Source organism: Taeniopygia guttata, chromosome 7 (assembly GCF_048771995.1).
Source record: "Taeniopygia guttata chromosome 7, bTaeGut7.mat, whole genome shotgun sequence".
Taxonomy (NCBI): domain Eukaryota; kingdom Metazoa; phylum Chordata; class Aves; order Passeriformes; family Estrildidae; genus Taeniopygia; species Taeniopygia guttata.
In genome coordinates this window covers 22,820,416-22,837,035 of record NC_133032.1, presented here as the reverse complement: position 1 = coordinate 22,837,035, position 16,620 = coordinate 22,820,416, and the positions used below count along the sequence as shown (strand labels likewise).

General features: G+C 37.3%; 1 protein-coding gene across 6 annotated transcripts in view; it reads left to right on the top strand.

Annotated features, from left to right (window-relative positions):
- Positions 1-16,620, top strand: part of AOX1 (aldehyde oxidase 1) — a 38,952-nt gene that overhangs the window by 21,048 nt on the left and 1,284 nt on the right. For 3 of the 6 annotated variants that reach the window (XM_072932389.1, XM_030277722.4, XM_041717550.2), the window contains 15 exons: positions 806-930; positions 2,358-2,491; positions 3,736-3,823; positions 5,321-5,407; positions 6,850-7,041; positions 7,335-7,562; positions 8,601-8,696; positions 9,366-9,494; positions 9,994-10,068; positions 11,888-11,940; positions 13,529-13,643; positions 14,246-14,311; positions 14,899-15,087; positions 15,532-15,699; positions 16,064-16,193. In XM_072932389.1, coding sequence (XP_072788490.1) covers positions 806-930; positions 2,358-2,491; positions 3,736-3,823; positions 5,321-5,407; positions 6,850-7,041; positions 7,335-7,562; positions 8,601-8,696; positions 9,366-9,494; positions 9,994-10,068; positions 11,888-11,940; positions 13,529-13,643; positions 14,246-14,311; positions 14,899-15,087; positions 15,532-15,699; positions 16,064-16,150 — 1,832 coding nt within the window. In that variant the 3' untranslated portion in view covers positions 16,151-16,193. Of the gene's footprint in view, positions 1-805; positions 931-2,357; positions 2,492-3,735; positions 3,824-5,320; positions 5,408-6,849; positions 7,042-7,334; positions 7,563-8,600; positions 8,697-9,365; positions 9,495-9,993; positions 10,069-11,887; positions 11,941-13,528; positions 13,644-14,245; positions 14,312-14,898; positions 15,088-15,531; positions 15,700-16,063; positions 16,194-16,620 lie in introns of those variants that run through there. The other 3 variants (XM_030277724.4, XM_030277723.4, XM_072932390.1) reach the window with 3 other exon arrangements.

Genomic DNA, 16,620 nt, shown 5'->3' with positions numbered 1-16,620 from the left:
TATTATTGTTCTGCTACTACATTCAAGTTTTTTGCGTCATCTGTTCTTGAAAAAAGTTACAGAATAATTAGGTTGGGAGGGAGTCTTATTCCAACCTCCTACTTAAAGTAGGTCTGGTTAGAGCAGGTTGTTACAGGCTATGTCCAGTCATGTTTTTAATATCTTCAAATATGGAGTTTATGCAACATCTATTGGCACCTTGTCATGGTTTGACATGTCAAACCACGACACACCTGTTCCAGTGTTTCACTGCTTTCATACTGATTTTGATTTTTCTTATGTCTAGCTGGAATTTATAGTGTTCGTTGCCTCTTATCTTTCCATTGAGCATCTCTGAGAAGAGTCTGGCTTGCTCTTGTCTATACCCTTCTATAGATAGTTATAGACAGCAATAAAATCTCTTCTTAAACATTTTCTTCTTATGGATTAATAAATCAAATTCTCTCAACCTCTTCTCACAGATCCTGTGGTTCAGTCCCCTGATGATCTTGGTGGCCCTCTTGACCTGGTCCAGTATGTGTATGCTTTGTTTAACTTACCAAGGCTTTATTTATTGTTGTTACCACTTGTGTACAATAGTGTTCTGCTTTAATCCAATTCTGCTGATGCTACTGGAACAAGACCAATTTAATCTTACAAGGATTTTGTGTTTTTATTTTAGATGTTGCTCTTTCACACAAGAAGTATCAGAGGATTTGACACTGATTGCCATCATTTACATGATGGTGGGCTGTTAATTCTTCTCTGGTTGATTTCTTCTGTCCTTTTCCCTCAGTAATACTTGTGGTTTTTCTCATTGGGTCAGGGGAGATTTGCATTGGCGGACAGAAACACTTTTACATGGAGACTCAGAGTATGCTTGCTGTTCCAAAAGGAGAGGATAAAGAAATGGATTTGTATGTGTCAACACAACATCCAGCAATTATTCAGGTAATACAGAGCATTCTCAGAGAAAGTGTTTGGACTGGTGATAATAGGGTTTTTAAAGTTTCATTTAGAAATCTGTAGGAACAGAAGCCATAGAAACATGAAATTGCCCATCTGAATAACAGCTGTTTTGTAATATTGTTGTATTCTGATAATCACTGAGCACTACACTGTCAGGATAAGTCTCTCCTTTCCCTTTTAAAAAAATACTTAATACTCCACTATTGTAGGCATGAAAAGCTCTCTGTAGAGTGCTGAGGCTCTGTTAGTTTTCCATTGAAGTGAGGAGAAATCAGTTCTCTACAGAGTCAGAACCTACTGAGGATCTGATCAAGTCTAACAGCTGTAGGTGAGACTGCTACTCTACGCAGCAGTCTTCTAATCACAGATTGCTCTGGATTTCAAGGAGCCTTTAAAGACTATTTAATTCAACATTCCTGGCATAGACAGGGTTGTCTTCCTCTGCATAGAATTTCTCAAAGTCCCATCCAACATGCCCCTAAACACTCCCAGTGATGAGGTGTCCACAAGTTCTCTGAGCAACCTGTTCCCGTGCCTTACCACCTTCATTGCAAAAAATGTCTTTCTCTTGTCTAGTCTAAACCTGCCCTCTTTTAGTTTAAAACCACAGCCCTTTGTCCTGTCAATACAAGCTTTGCTAAAAAGTTGTGCTCTGTTTCTTGTGAACCCCCTTTATAGTTTGAAAGGCCACAGTAAAGTCTCCCTGTAGCTGTGTTCTCTTGGCTGAAAAACTCCAAATTTCTCAGTCTTCATAGTTAGAGGTGTTCTAGCCCTCTAAACCACTGCCATGATGGTAAATGACAAAACAAAGCTGCCATAGCTTGTGGTCTGCCTAGCAATATTCATAGTGCATGAAACTGATGGTATTTCAGACTCAACATTGGCATTTTGTGTTCAAAGCCCAGTTCAGCTCCTTTTATAATTTCCATTATTATTATATTGCCAATAGCCAAATAGTATGAAGAACTTTGTGTTTGAGAAAATTATTTCAACCAAAAACATTCCTGACATTAGAAAGACCTTAGATTATTAAGAAACAAAAAGTTTTCTTTTAAATAAGAATGAGGTATTGCCTCACTAATAAAAATTGTATCAACTGTATACTAATCCATTTTTATTATACCTGAAGCTTCCTACTGTTTAGATAATGTAATTCTAGAGTATTATTCTTCATATTGGCCAATGGCCTTTTCACAGTCTGCATGGTAAAGATCTGAAATGTGAGCACTGGTAAGAGTTTGTTGTTACTTTTTCTTTGCTTTATAACCTAGGGTAAAGGAAAAGTTATATTCATCCGATAGAAGAATAGTAACATCTGAGGAACCCTTTTCTAGAAAAGGTTTCTGTTTCAGAATCTAGCTTTTGGACTTAGTTTGAGTTGGCATAAAATATTAAAACTTGTTTTACAGGAGATGGTAGCTGCGAGTTTAGGTGTTCCAGCCAACAGGATCATGTGCCACGTTAAACGAGTTGGTGGAGCTTTTGGTGGGAAAATCCTGAGAACTGGCTTACTGGCATCAGTTGCTGCAGTGGCAGCAAACAAGTAAGTGCAATATGTGTGTTGGGATATGAAAAAAATTAAGCAAACAAGTTTTCCATTTTGGCTAAAATGCTTTCTCCTTTTCCAAAGCTGCTTGTCAAAATTTCATACAATCCTGACTTCACATTTTGCAAGACTGTTTGGTGCATTTCTTTGTTTTGTTTTCTTGGATTACTTATGTTGAGCAGCTCTATCCTCAACTAAATTAATGGGCTGCAAGAAGTCAATATTAATATAAGATAGAAATACTCAAAAGGACCAGTCCCTAGCTACTGAGACTTTATACATACATTAAATATGACATTAACCCTCCAGTTGTTAACTTCATTGGCACAGCAGAATGCTGAAGGAAGGAATGCAGAAGGAAGAGTTCATGAGTGGAACTGCTTTTAAGAAAAAGTAGTTCTAGCTCAGTCCTCAACATCTTTCAGTCAAAATTAGCTTTAACCTATGAGGTGTTATGCTTTGTCTAATACTGCATGAATTAGTTTAACATCATCAACACATAAAGCTCCATCCCCCGTCTTCCAAATTTGGCATGGCAATATTGGCAGTTAGCTGTCAGGGCATACTAAATTTCTTTATAAGCATAACTGATTTGCTGCAGAATTTACATCAGGCTACATTCTGTCACCCAAAATTATCTTGTCATCGGAGGGGTTAGCTCAATAGGTATGTTACTTCTACTGTCATTGGTATAAAATTGGCTCTTGATTATTTTTGGCCACATTATCTGTGTTTTTTATTAAGAGATCATGCTAAAAAATAATATTTCTTTTATGGTTTAAAATAACTTTTTTATTCTTTGGTCCTTATTTTACACCTTATGTCCATTTTTATAAAATAATTATTTTAAATGGTATATGCATTTCTAGAATAATTTTAGTATTTTTACTGTTATTCATATTTTGGTTTCATTCCAAGACACTCTATTTCAGTATGATTCTGAATAGCTAAGAGGTGACGAGCACTTAACACGGAAATAGTTTCTTCGGGAGCTGTTTGCACTGAGTTATCTTGTCGGCTTTCAAGAGATGAAATGAAAATTCTGACATGATTGTAAATGTGAGAAATATGAAATCTGGACATAGTGTTAAGCATATGTTCAGGCTTATCAAAGTTAAGTTTAATCTAAATGCTTGTTTATATGCATGGCTGGATCTGGATACATGATGAGTAGCAATAGCCATCTTAATAATAACATCCTTTATTTTGATTGCAGTTTGACTTTTCTTTTTTGGATTTAGAACCAGCAGAGCAGTCCGTCTTATTCTGAGCCGAGAGGATGATATGGTAATCCTTGGTGGCCGACATCCTTTTATGGCTAAATATAAAGTGAGTGCCACAAGAATCCAGTGAAAAAATACCCACCTGTATACTGCGAATAATATTTCAATGTTACTGGTAATGTGTTCTGTTAATGAAAACTGGTAAAACCAATTCAATTTTAAAACAAAACAAGCCAGGAACCCAAGAGATAGTTACTGTACAGCCTCTTTGCTTCTGCCTCTTCTCTTCAGGGTTTTGTTTTATTATTTTTCCAGTTCCCTCATGCTCTTTATTCTTTTATAGCCTCTTTCTATCTTTCTTTCTAGGAACAGGAAGCTAACCTATAGCAGACTTCTTCTGCAGTACTTTATTTTAAACTCTCCATATGGTTAGATTCACACAAAGAAGCAGCTAATTTTTCACAGAAACAGTGTCATGCAGAAAGCTCACCCTATTGAGGAATTTAATCTCTTCCCTGCCTATGCACTGTCATCAGTTATAATTATGCATTGGGATAATTTCTGCCTTCTTTTCCTTCTCTACTTGTCATATAAATTATGTGTGCCAGCCACCATAATGGGATTTAAATTCAAAGTTCTGCTGAATCAAGTAAGCTGAATGATTTTTCTTTAAACATTTTAACCTTTTGTTAATAGCTGTACAGCTCAAGCTGGATGCCTTCAAAGAGGGACTCTGAACAATGGGATTATACCTGGGCAATTATATCCTTACAATCTAAGCTCCCCATCCCTCACATGACAGTAAAAACCAGTAGTCATAGTAAGGGTCTGGAGCCTTCACATTCTTCATGGGTTTCTTTCACTGTATATAGCTGGGCCATTTCTTTTCGTATAGCTAAGTGTGTAGCCTTTGCTTGAGATTGTAGCTTCCTTCTCTTTTGGTTTGAACTGACTCTGAGGCCTTCTTTTACTTGACTGGGTAATAGTTTAATGTACTTAGGGGAAAGTTCACAGCTTGCAGCCTAAGGCTGCTGCAAATTTAGCTGCTAATACTAAGCAAGTTGCATGACATTCTATATAGGTAAAGTAAGATAGGTTTTATAAGATTCTTCCCTAGAGTTGAAAATAAGCTGTAGCTCATGTTGATAATTCAGGAACTGTTAGTGGCAACAGGTGAAAAGAAGGATATGAGATAAAGATAACATTTCTTCATTAATAAACATAAATGTCATATTCCATCTGCCAGACACTGTTCTTACCATTAAAGTGGAATTTGATTTTTTCTACAGTAAACACTCCTAGGTGACACTCTTGTCAGCCATCTCAGGCAATAGAGAGGAAGCTACTACATCTTCCTTTCCAAATGGGCTTATGCTGTGTATTCTGTGCTGCACCTATACAGATCACAGATGCCAGGGGGGAAAGCCTATATATTAGAAACACACTTTCTTTCTCTCTCTGCCCTTCTATAGTTTCAGTGAATGCTGCCAGAAATTAATAGTGCAGTATGACTCTAAATGTGTGGGTTAATTTTCAAAATATACAAGCACTTCGGAAAAAAGTGGGTGCTGAATTCTAAATCATATACTGTTGATCCTTGTAGGTTGGCTTCATGAATGATGGTAGGATCACAGCTGTGGATGCCAAATATTATGTTAATGGAGGATGTACCCCTGACGAATCTGTTCTGGTAAGAATTTTATACTCATGAACCTTACAACATGGAGGAAACATTAGCTGGAAAATTATGAAGCCAAATTCCCTTGCCCACGTATTACTAGTCATATAGACTTTTGATATAGGGATTGTGGGTTCTTGGAAGAATCTACACTGAGCAGATTGACCTTTCCTTATTAAATTTAGTGAAGCGTCTTACTGCTTTCTTATATTGCCCTACACATTCACTTTGTTAATGTTTTCTCAGGCTTATTTTTCTGTTATGAACTTCTCAACTAACGTTGTAGTCCTTTTAAAATGTGTAGTACCTGCCCAAAGCGTTATATCTTCAGGGCTGGGAAAATCTTTCTTGGCCTTCAGAAAATTCATAGTGATAGTTATTCTGTTGCTATCCCTATACATTTCTGTACTGGGTCAGCATTTATTGTGCTGTATACCTCAGTTCCTCACTTACAGATCTGCAAAGTATAAAATGTTTCTTGCTTTGATATCATTACTAGATATTTGTGTTTGTTCAGGCTATTCTAGCTGTGACTGAAATGTTTGCTGTACTACCTCTCATCTGCTTGTCATTGTCCCACCTATGAGGATTTTCTACATCCTGAAATCTGCCAGTGTAACTGCCTGTGCTATTGCTGCCTAACCTGGTTCTAAAAAATAGCCTAGGTTAGAAGGAAATCCATTATTAGAAGCATGTACATTAATGCAGATCATGTCAGAACTGTCTTAAGATGAAGTCCTACAATGATACAGTGAAGCTACTGGACCTAGCGGGAATAACCAAGGCTTAAATTTGTCATTCTGAGAAATCTACTTAACACTGAAGAAAGACAGTGATCTCTTCATCAGGCATCAAACCATTTTTTTAAAATACTGACTCCTAGAGCCTAATTTGAGGTCTCTAGTACAGGATTTTCTTCCTTGTGTGATTTTGTGTTCATCATGTAAAACCTCTAAATGAAAAACTTAAGGACCAGAAGACACTATAGACTGCAGTACACATGCTTTCTGGTGGAACTAAACCTTAAGTGTGGATTTCCATAGGATGTGATAGTTCAGAATGCTTTCATCAGTTCCTTTCATAGCTACTCTTGCTTTAAATCTAATCTGCCTATTTTTAGTATATGTAGCTTTTGGTATTGCAGTAGGAGCAAATTCAATCATAAAATGACATCTGTTACATCCTTATCTACTGATAACATTCAAGTACAAGTAACATCATCTGTGTTCTGTATAAAAAAAAAACCCAAAAATTAATATATTGCATGAAAAATGTATTAATGAATCTCTATGCATGCATGAGTGCTCTTAAGCCAATGATTGCCAGAAACTCAACTTTAAAGCTAATTGTCTCAAGTTAAGCTCTTTTATATAGGAGATGAGGAAGATTTAAATGTAAATTTGAAAGAAGCACTGTTCTGACATTAAACTAGATCTGTTTGTCCCCTACCTCAGGTAGCAGAAATATCCTTATTAAAAATGGACAATGCATACAAGATTCCCAACCTGAGATGCTGGGCTTATGTCTGCAAAACAAATTTGCCGTCAAATACAGCATTCCGAGGCTTTGGCTTTCCTCAGTCAGGACTGGTGACAGAAACTTGGATAACAGACATTGCAGATAAAACTGGTTTATCACCAGAAAAGGTGACTAAATGAAGGCATCTTCTCCCCTGAAATTAAATCTGTGGAACTGGAAAGTTTAAAACCTTTAGATTAGTTTAATTATTTGAACAAGTCTTTTCTAAGTCAAACATAATTTGTGCTGAAATTCATACTTTTTTAAAATCGGTCTGGTTGTTGAATGAATGGTATGCTCTTACAAACTGGTAATTGTTCAAAAACACATACTGTGATCTTCTTGTTGTCTATTAGTCCCCCCAGATGGTCAATTTGCCTTTAACAGGATTGTGAGATAGCTGTAATTTCATTTTTTTCAGATTAGGGAAACAAATATGTATAAGAAGAATGAACAGACACACTTCAAACAAAAACTTGATCCACAGAATTTGATACGGTGTTGGAACGAATGTATGGAGAAATCTGCATACTACAGTAGGAGAACAGCTATCAATGAATTTAACAAACAAAATTACTGGAAGAAAAGAGGGATTGCCATTGTACCAATGAAATTTCCATTTGGACTAAGCACACCTTACCTTTCTCAGGTGAGTTTCATTAAGAGTAAGTGAGATAAGCATTTTATCCATAGAAGATTGCAGTCACTTTATCCTAGGAGACAAAACAAATATGTTATCTTTTCCTGGAAAATTATTATCATCCTTATGATTGTTCCCTGAAGAGGCTGTAGTAGCCTGTCGCTCTTTCCAAGATGAGATCAAAGCTGTTTGGTTTTTGGGACCCAGGCGGTTTAGACCCTATCTACTTAAGGCTAGTCCCATCTGTTGAGGTGCAGTGTTGGAATAAGTGAGTTGAACACACTTAGGAAAAGTTTTTGAAGACTGATAGCAAAATGTTCATTGAATAAGTTGTCCACTCCAGAAATAGTTCTGAGCTTCCTCTTTCTGACCATGGGGGTACTATGGGATACTGCTCTTAAAGACTTAAATCTTCTGATGCCATCAAAGGCTAAGGTTAAGGAAGCAAAAAAGGAGAGTAGTATTTTTGGTCCTTGTATTTTTTTAATGTTAGGTGTCCAGTGCTTCTGAAACAGACAACATTCTAGCAATTAAAAATTAATTGACTGACTTATGTCGTATCAAACTGGCTGTCTCTGTTCAACATTAAAGTCTCAGGGCCTTTCTAGTCTACAGTGCTACTTCTAGCTGAGTCCAGGAAGAAAATCTCATTTGGAAATTCAATCTATGCCATTTAAAAACTGCCAGGGCTCTCACATGCCCATGAGAGAGAAAATGGAACTTGCAACAAATTGCACTTAGAGCCCCTAGTGAGGCATTTCCTCCAGCTTCTTTTGGAGCCACTGAGATACTATTGCCAGGTGTAGGTTTGTTTCAGGATCTAATAACATAAAAGACCACAATACAAGGATTTGTATATTTTTCCTTCAAAGTTCATTATAGAGGAAGAGCAGCAAGTAGACTTTCAAATTTTGCCTTCTATTCAAAAGCACTAAACAGATAAACTGAAATACACTTAAACACTTTGTATGTTTTGTTATTCAATTCATTACCACATACAACACATTTCCTCACTAGTCTGATCTTGATTTTGTTTTTCTTTTTTAGGGTGCTGCACTGGTTCATATTTATACTGATGGGTCTGTGCTTCTGACACATGGTGGAATTGAAATGGGGCAGGGTATTCATACAAAAATGATCCAGGTAACAAATTGTCTGTGTGCTTTATCTATCATGCAAATAAACAGTGTGAAGGTTTTCTTTTTGGTTAGTTACTGTACCAGCAGAACAGTTTCTTTATCAGCATAGCCACTACTTCTTTACATTGATAGAGTTAGAAAGCAAGGGTACCTTCATTCATGCATAGAGGCAGAAGGAAGGAAAAAAACAGACTGGTTTTTGTTCTTCCAATAGCATGAGAAGAGGCTTATTAGAAATAAGATTTTGGATGCTGATCCTATAAAACCCATAGTGAAAAAGGCAGAGATTATTCAGATTGGTATGGCCATGATGATAACATGATCCTATTTGGTTAATGGATAATTCTGAGACAGATCTGCAAAGGTATTTATAGAGTCAATGAAAGTTTGGGACTTGGGCTTGCATAATTTTCTGTAAGTCTTATAGGAGGAAAATAAGGAATGGGTGTTGGAGTTCAGAGTCTCAATCCAGAGTTTGAGTACAGCTAGAACATTGTCCTTTTCTATTTCTTAGTACTACCAAATTAGACAGAATGATTTCAGCTGGAGATTGGAAGAGAACTTGCTAAAATTTTTATCTTTCCTGCTGTTACTGACTTCTAGCAAATAATGGGGAATTGTTAGAGTGTTTAGATTTTTTTCTAAAACAGAGAATATGTTATTCCTGGAACAGATTGCTAGTCGGGAATTGAACATCCCCATGTCATGTATCCACTTCTGTGAAACGAGCACAACAACTGTTCCCAATGCATGTGCCTCGGTGGGATCTGCAGGGACAGATGTCAATGGCATGGCTGTGAAGGTAAAGAATAGTATTTAGTTGAAAAAAATACCCTATTCCTTGAGGTGTACACTTGCCAGACTTTAGGCCCTAGTGATCCCATGTATATCAAGTTTGAGATTACCAATAATACTGCTGGAGATGGCCAAGAAGAAACATGACTTGACAGTTTCTCAGTAATGGTGTTTATGAGTTTTTAGAATATGATCTGGACTTTCCCAAAAAGGCTTATACTTGACAAAAATCTCTGTTTCATCTAACAAACTAACTAGTCCCATACAAATCTTGCACCCTGTTCATATTTGATATCTACTGATTCATACAGTAGATGAATTAGCCCTTGTAACTTAACCATTTAGAAGTTTTATGTCTATGTAATTAATATGACACTTTGTGCAATACCTTTTCAAACTAAGATGACAGTAAAGCATATACTAATTAAATAGTAACTAGAACATAAGTTGAATAGTACCAAATGTATCTGTGTTAATTTTGTGGTATATATCCTGATTCTCACCAGGATGCTTGCCAAACTCTTCTGAAACGCCTGCAGCCCATCATTGAGAAGAACCCAACAGGGACCTGGAATGATTGGGTAAGACCTGTGAATCCTACTGAATGTGTTTGAGTGCTGGCAGAAACTGTGATAAATGTACTGTAGTCTATAAATCTGCTCAGCTTAATAATCCTAAAGTTAAAAATTGTAGAAACAGGCTATCTCACAGAGAGGTGAAACTCAAGGTTCTGGGCCAGGCACAAATGATAATGTGGAAGATAATAATTAGATTTATTGCTAGTACAGTATTTAAATATTGCCAGTGCAATATCCAAGTAATAAATCTGTAATCTGTTACAATGGATTATAGTAAAATCAGGTTATGGTCCCTCCTGTTGAGTCATGAGCATCAGTGAGATCCCCTGGCTTTCTAAACTTTTCAGAGGAGTCTAGGTACAGCTAAATCTGCTTAGTGTCAGATTTGGTCCACAGCCTGTACCTAAAGGGTTACAGTATGTTGTGGTGTAACCTCAGCCAGCCACCAAGCACCACACAACTGCTCACTCATTCCCCCACCTCTGGAATCAGGGGTTCACAAGAGTGAAAGCTAGGAAACTGGTGAGTTGAATTAAAAACAGTTTAATGGGTAAAACAAAAGCCATGCATACAACCAAAGCAAAGCAAGTCATTCTTTCACTATTTCCCATGGACAGGCAGGTGCTCAGCCATCTCTGGGAGAGCTGGGTGTCATCACACATCATGGTTACTTGGGAAGACAAACACCAGCACTTCAAATGTCTGCCTGTTCCTCCTTCTTCCCCTCACTTTATATACTGAGCATGGTGCCATATGGTCTGGAGTATCCCTTTGGTCAGTTATCCCAGCCTCCCACGCACCTCCAGCCTCCTCGCTAGTGGGGCAATCCAAAAAGCAGAAAAGGCCTTGGCTCTGTGTAAGCCCTGTTTAGGAATAACATTAAAACACTAATCCAAAACACCTAATCTCCTCTAGTAGATATATAATTAACTTGGATCATTCAGACACAACAGAAGTATTATCAGAAATGGCTGACCAAAGAAGGAATGTTAATATATGCAGAGAAGTAACTTTGTATCTTGGAAAGTCAGTACAACCCGATCAAAAGCATCACAAAAATTTCTTGAATTGTAAGCCGAGTAAATCTAACATGAGAATCAATCAAAGGGGAATAGAGTTGGGTCCTCATACTGTCACTTTAATAACTGGCAGAACTTTACAAAGAGCATTTCTCTTGAAAACTGTCATTTTTGTGCAAATAGGTCATGCAGATCTTTTATGTCAGTGTGGTGGTTTGACCTTGGCTGGACTCCATGTGCCCAACAAACTGCTCTATCTAAGTGTTCCACTCCCCTTCTCAGTGAGATAGGGGAAGAAAATAAGATGGAAAAAAGCCAACAAGTCAGTGGGTTAAGATAAAGGCAGTTTATCAAAGAAAAAGCAAAAGGTTGCACATGCACACAGTCACATGTCCCACTATAATCAGTGACTTATCAACCAGATCTGGTTAGCTGACAGAGAGACCCATCTATTTTGAACTTGATCAGAAAAACTGAGCAGGGCCCTTTCTGACTATGGCATTACCAGTAATAAAGATCCTGCAAGAACGCTGCTGTTGATAGGTTTATTCCTTCTTGTATTGCCAAAAGAATTCAGATTGTTCATGCAAGAGGAGTTTAGTTCTGTAGCAGCTGTGCATCTAAATATGCTTAACTAAATATGCAAACTTAGTTTGTCTTCCTTTCTTTACAATTTTTACAGTTTGGGTTTTAAGTAAATATGTGTGGGTAAGTATATATATGTAAATAAAGTAAATATGCTTATGCTGTGTTCCTTCCTGATTCCTTCCTTGGTTTACCATAAGCACTGCTATATTTTACAGATTAGAGAAGCTTTTAAACAGAGTGTGAGCCTTTCAGCTACTGGCTATTTTAGGTAATATATTTTTGTTCCTTAAAAATGCATAAATTACACCAGGACTGATTTCTGAAGATAATTAATTCTGTAAAGAGAATATTCTGTCTAATCAGTCTTTCTAATAGCTCATTTTATGTTTTATATGATTAGTTTATATATGAAAGGTTGGAAGCATAAAGTTTAGGTATTGTTTAGTCCTCTGTGGACTCTCTAGAAAGTATTAAAAGAATATTTTATGCCATCTTTGCTCCATGGTTTGACATTTAGCAAACCAGAGAGCATCAAGAAACTGACTGCTGCCTGTAAGCAAAGTGGGATATAGTTTATTTTCTGCAGCTGGATTACTATAAGGTATAAATATCACTGTTCCCACTGCTCACAGAGCAGTCTCTTGGTCCTTTTTCTTTGAATTCTTTCACAGTGTTTTAAAAAGAGCCAGAAATGAAAAAATGTTGTGCTATAACTCAGGTGGGATTCAAAGCAAAGCTTTTCTCTTGACCTGCTGTGCCTTTTCTCTTCTTCTGCTGGTGGTTTTTCCTTATCAATAGCAACTTTTCAGGTCTCTGGGCAGTCTGGAGTAAGTTGAAAGGGCACTTGGGACAACCATACTTTTTATAAAACACTGAGAAATGTCCAAATGAAATGTTCTTTCCTGCTGTTAAGCCTGTTCAAGTATGTTTTCTGCTTATGCAGCCCTTTAGGAATGCTGATATCACCCAAGTAATGCACCACAGTCATACTTTGCTATACATATTTAATAACATTTGCAGATCCCTAAGCCTCAGATCCTGCATTGATCTAGTTCTTTTCCAGTTATATCCTCTATTTCCAAGAATCTCTAAGGTATCTGAGGTAAATGGATTATGAGAAGTTGAGGTATATGGGGTAGATGGATTTTGTGTGTCCCTTTTTTGGTGCATGGTTCTGTACTATACAATTGCTTTATGATAATCTTAAATATGCCCAACAGAGACATTTCAGTCATTCATAGTCAGAAAAGAAACCTTAGTCACAAAGCTCCCATGTTTGGAAGATACCACATTTCACTGTTCTCTCATGTTCTTGGATTTACCCCATCATTCCTGACTACTATGATGTCCTCAGTGAATCCCACTCCCTTCTGAGTAATTACACCTTTATTTCAATATTCCTCTTTTAACCCTCTCACTCAATTCTGTCAGCTTTTTCCATAATTTTTACTTTTTCATTTATCTCTTGTAAATTATTCTTTCATAGGTCCTGACAAATTTTTCTCCCTTTTTCTAAATTCCTTTATGTGTGTGGTTACCCCAGTAACCACTATCTTAAATGTTTATTCTGTATTTGGCTACTGTGCTTTTATTAGGGTTATGCTGGTTATAGACTCTCCTGAGCTGAAATGCCTTGTCTGCTACATTTTATACAAATATCAGAGGCATCAAATCTAAACTAATGGTGCTCCGTAGGCTTTTACGAAAGTTTGAAGTTCTGAGCTGTTACTTAAGATTTCATTTAAAATTTTGAACTTAAGATTTCACAAGCAGTTTCAAACTTACGCACTTATCTGCTTTGTTATAATGTAAACTGTGGTCAGTTTTCTTCTTGTGGACTTTGTTTCTTCCATCAGAGGTTACAATGAATACATGGACTGGGAGAAAGGGGAAGGACAGCCATTCACATATTTTCTCTTTGGAGCTGCTTGTTCAGAGGTTGAAATTAACTGTCTAACAGGAGATCACAAGGTAATAACTGAATGTCAGAGAAGTTTTGAAAGTAATGTGAATAAGGTTTGCTCCAGCAATCATTCAGATTGGGGGTTAATAAATCACCTGTCTTCACATGATAGTAAATATGTCAATGATGTAATTATGAATTACAGGTGGAGCAGAATGGAAGTTGAGCAGTATTAACCAGCTTCTGACATACATGTCAATTCATATGTGCTCACCTTTTGGGTTATGGCTGACATCTAACATGTTCTTTGCTTGTTCTGTCCCCGTTTGCCAGCAAACACCTTATAGCAATATTCAGTTTCCAGGCTTTTGACCATCTGGACAGCTAAAGGCTATAGTCTGATGATCATATGCCCTCTTTCTGTACATTTGTGTGGGGGTTTCCTTGAGCAGTGGGAAAAATCTGGCAAGGCTGTCTCTGGCTAAGCTTCTGTAAAAGTTGAGACAAGCCCATTTTGCCTGTGGTGAGATATTGGAAATTATTCTGAAATTATGTACATGGAGAGCCCATATCACAGTCTTATTTCACTGAATTACAGCTCTGACCCACATTATTTTCTAATGCTTTCAGTCCATCTTTCTGGTGATACAACTTTGAATTTTATTAACAGAACCTCAGAACAGACATTGTTATGGACATTGGATGCAGCATAAATCCAGCTGTGGATATAGGACAGGTATGTGCCAAGAATTTTATGATGCCTTATTTCTAGTACACTACTGTCCTCATGTGAATTGATGATTATCTCATTAATTCAGAAAACATTCATTTCTTACTAGATTATAGATCGCATTAGAATGTCTTTTGCCTATAGACTTGCTCCAACTGAATCAATGTTAGAACTCTGTAGATTTCAAAGAAGCCTAAATTTTACCCACGGTTTCAACCTGTAGTACTTCCAGTATGTTTGTGTCTTCTGTCTACTGGACTGAAATCCTGTTTGTGATCTACAGTCTCCAAGTTGTTTGATCTGCCTTCCCCACTTGATAGCAGGGAAATATCTTTATTCATTGCAAGCTGGTCCACAGATCTCATCACTTCATTATACAAGAATTTGTCTTCTCAGGTATGACAGAGGAATGTGAAAGCTTTTCCATTACAGTTACCCCAAAACATTGAAGAATCTCATTAGGCAATCATGCAGACGTGCATTAGGCCTCACATATATCACAGTAACAGCTAGTGATACAAATGAGTTCTTGGTGAAGTTTTCTCAGTTAACCAAACATGAGTACATAAATGCTACACTTTTCTTATTTAAAGATTGAAGGTGCTTTTGTTCAAGGCGTTGGACTGTACACAATGGAGGAGTTAAAGTATTCTTCAGAAGGAGCCCTCTATACTCGGGGTCCAGATCAGTATAAGATCCCTGCTGTTTGTGATATTCCAGAACAGTTCAGTGTTTCCTTGCTGTCACCTTCTCAAAATCCTTATGCCATCTATGCATCCAAGGTAAGCAGATCATCATAGGGCCTAGTTCTTAGATCCCAGGCCAAACTGAGAAATTACTTTGATGTAAAACACATATAAGTGTTCAGTTCCTCTCCTTTAGCATTTCAAACAAGTGTCCAGTAAATAGTTTTGTTTATGACATCAGGGAAGCTAATAAGACAAAGCCAGATTGTTGTGTCACTTTAACGGTTGGCAAGTAGTGATTTTAGAGTTTTGTTTACAGACCATACACAAAAGCTGCAAGATTAATTTAAAACCATACTTCTAAATGTGGTGATAAACTGAAAAGTTAGAATAAAAATATTAATTGAAGAAATTAATATTAATTATGGAGAAATCGTAATGTCAGTCAGAGTGTGCAGCTTACTTATGTGTACACTGCAATAATAAATAGGACTGTATGTGTTTATTTATGAGAGATTGGCTTTTTAAAATCTTTTTCAGGGGATAGGTGAGGCAGGATTTTTCTTGGGATGCTCTGTGTTCTTCGCTTTGAGGGATGCAGTAACAGGTGTGAGGAATGAAAGAGGACTGAAAAAGACCTTTGCACTGAACAGCCCCCTGACTGCTGAGCAAATACGGGCAAACTGCGCTGATGCCTTTACTCAGATGGTAAGAGAAGGTGGGGGAAGGCTCTGTTTAACAGTGCCTGGGTAGCAGTGTTTACTGATTTTGGCACCCCTAAATACCAAAGTGCCTAATGATGTCTCCAGTCAGTCATGCTTTAAATACAGCTCCTTGGTAACAGATCTCATTTACACAAGTTATTTCAACAAATGCTATTCAGACATTGTATTGGAATTTCCCTGGGTTTTGTATATTTTTTTTTTCTTTGAAATTTGTATAATTTTTACAGCTCTCTCTTTCCCTGAAATCTCTTCCTTTCTTCCGCATGTCAAATCCCATAGAGGATTAAATAGCTCATCTTACTAACGTGCAATGGATCAGCCTCTAAGCGTCTTCAGTCTCCTTCCAGGTGCTTTGCCCCACTGACTGCATGCTGGCACTGTCACTTCATTCTAGTTCTCCTTGCTATGCCCAGTACTCTTTGGGAGAAAAATAATTAACTCAGAGCTACACAAAGAGATAGAAGAAAAACAATCAAGGTAATACACTTCATATAATGCTGATGCTTTATGCTCTGTTTTCTGCAACTGTTCACTGTAATCATGTTCCCACTGCTATTACAGTTCTTTTTCTGGTTAAGTTTTTACTTAGTGAGGCAAGGTCCTTGCCAGCATATAAATCCATGCTGTGTCCTGAGGCTCTGCTATGGAAACTCTTGAGCTCTCATTCACAGATTACTCCCATGGTATTTCTGTGATTGTGGTGAGGCACCATTGGCCCCTGAATCAATAAGTTTGTGGGTTTACTCTCATTGCGGGAGGTGAGGTCCACCAGAGTAAGGGACCATGCTTCTCTATCCCTCTTTAGTCCTAATCCCAGTTATCACTGACTTGGAGGCACCTGATAAGGACAGTGTTGGGAGGTTGTCAGTCAAATAAAGTGACTATTGTCATTTCTTGCTTATCT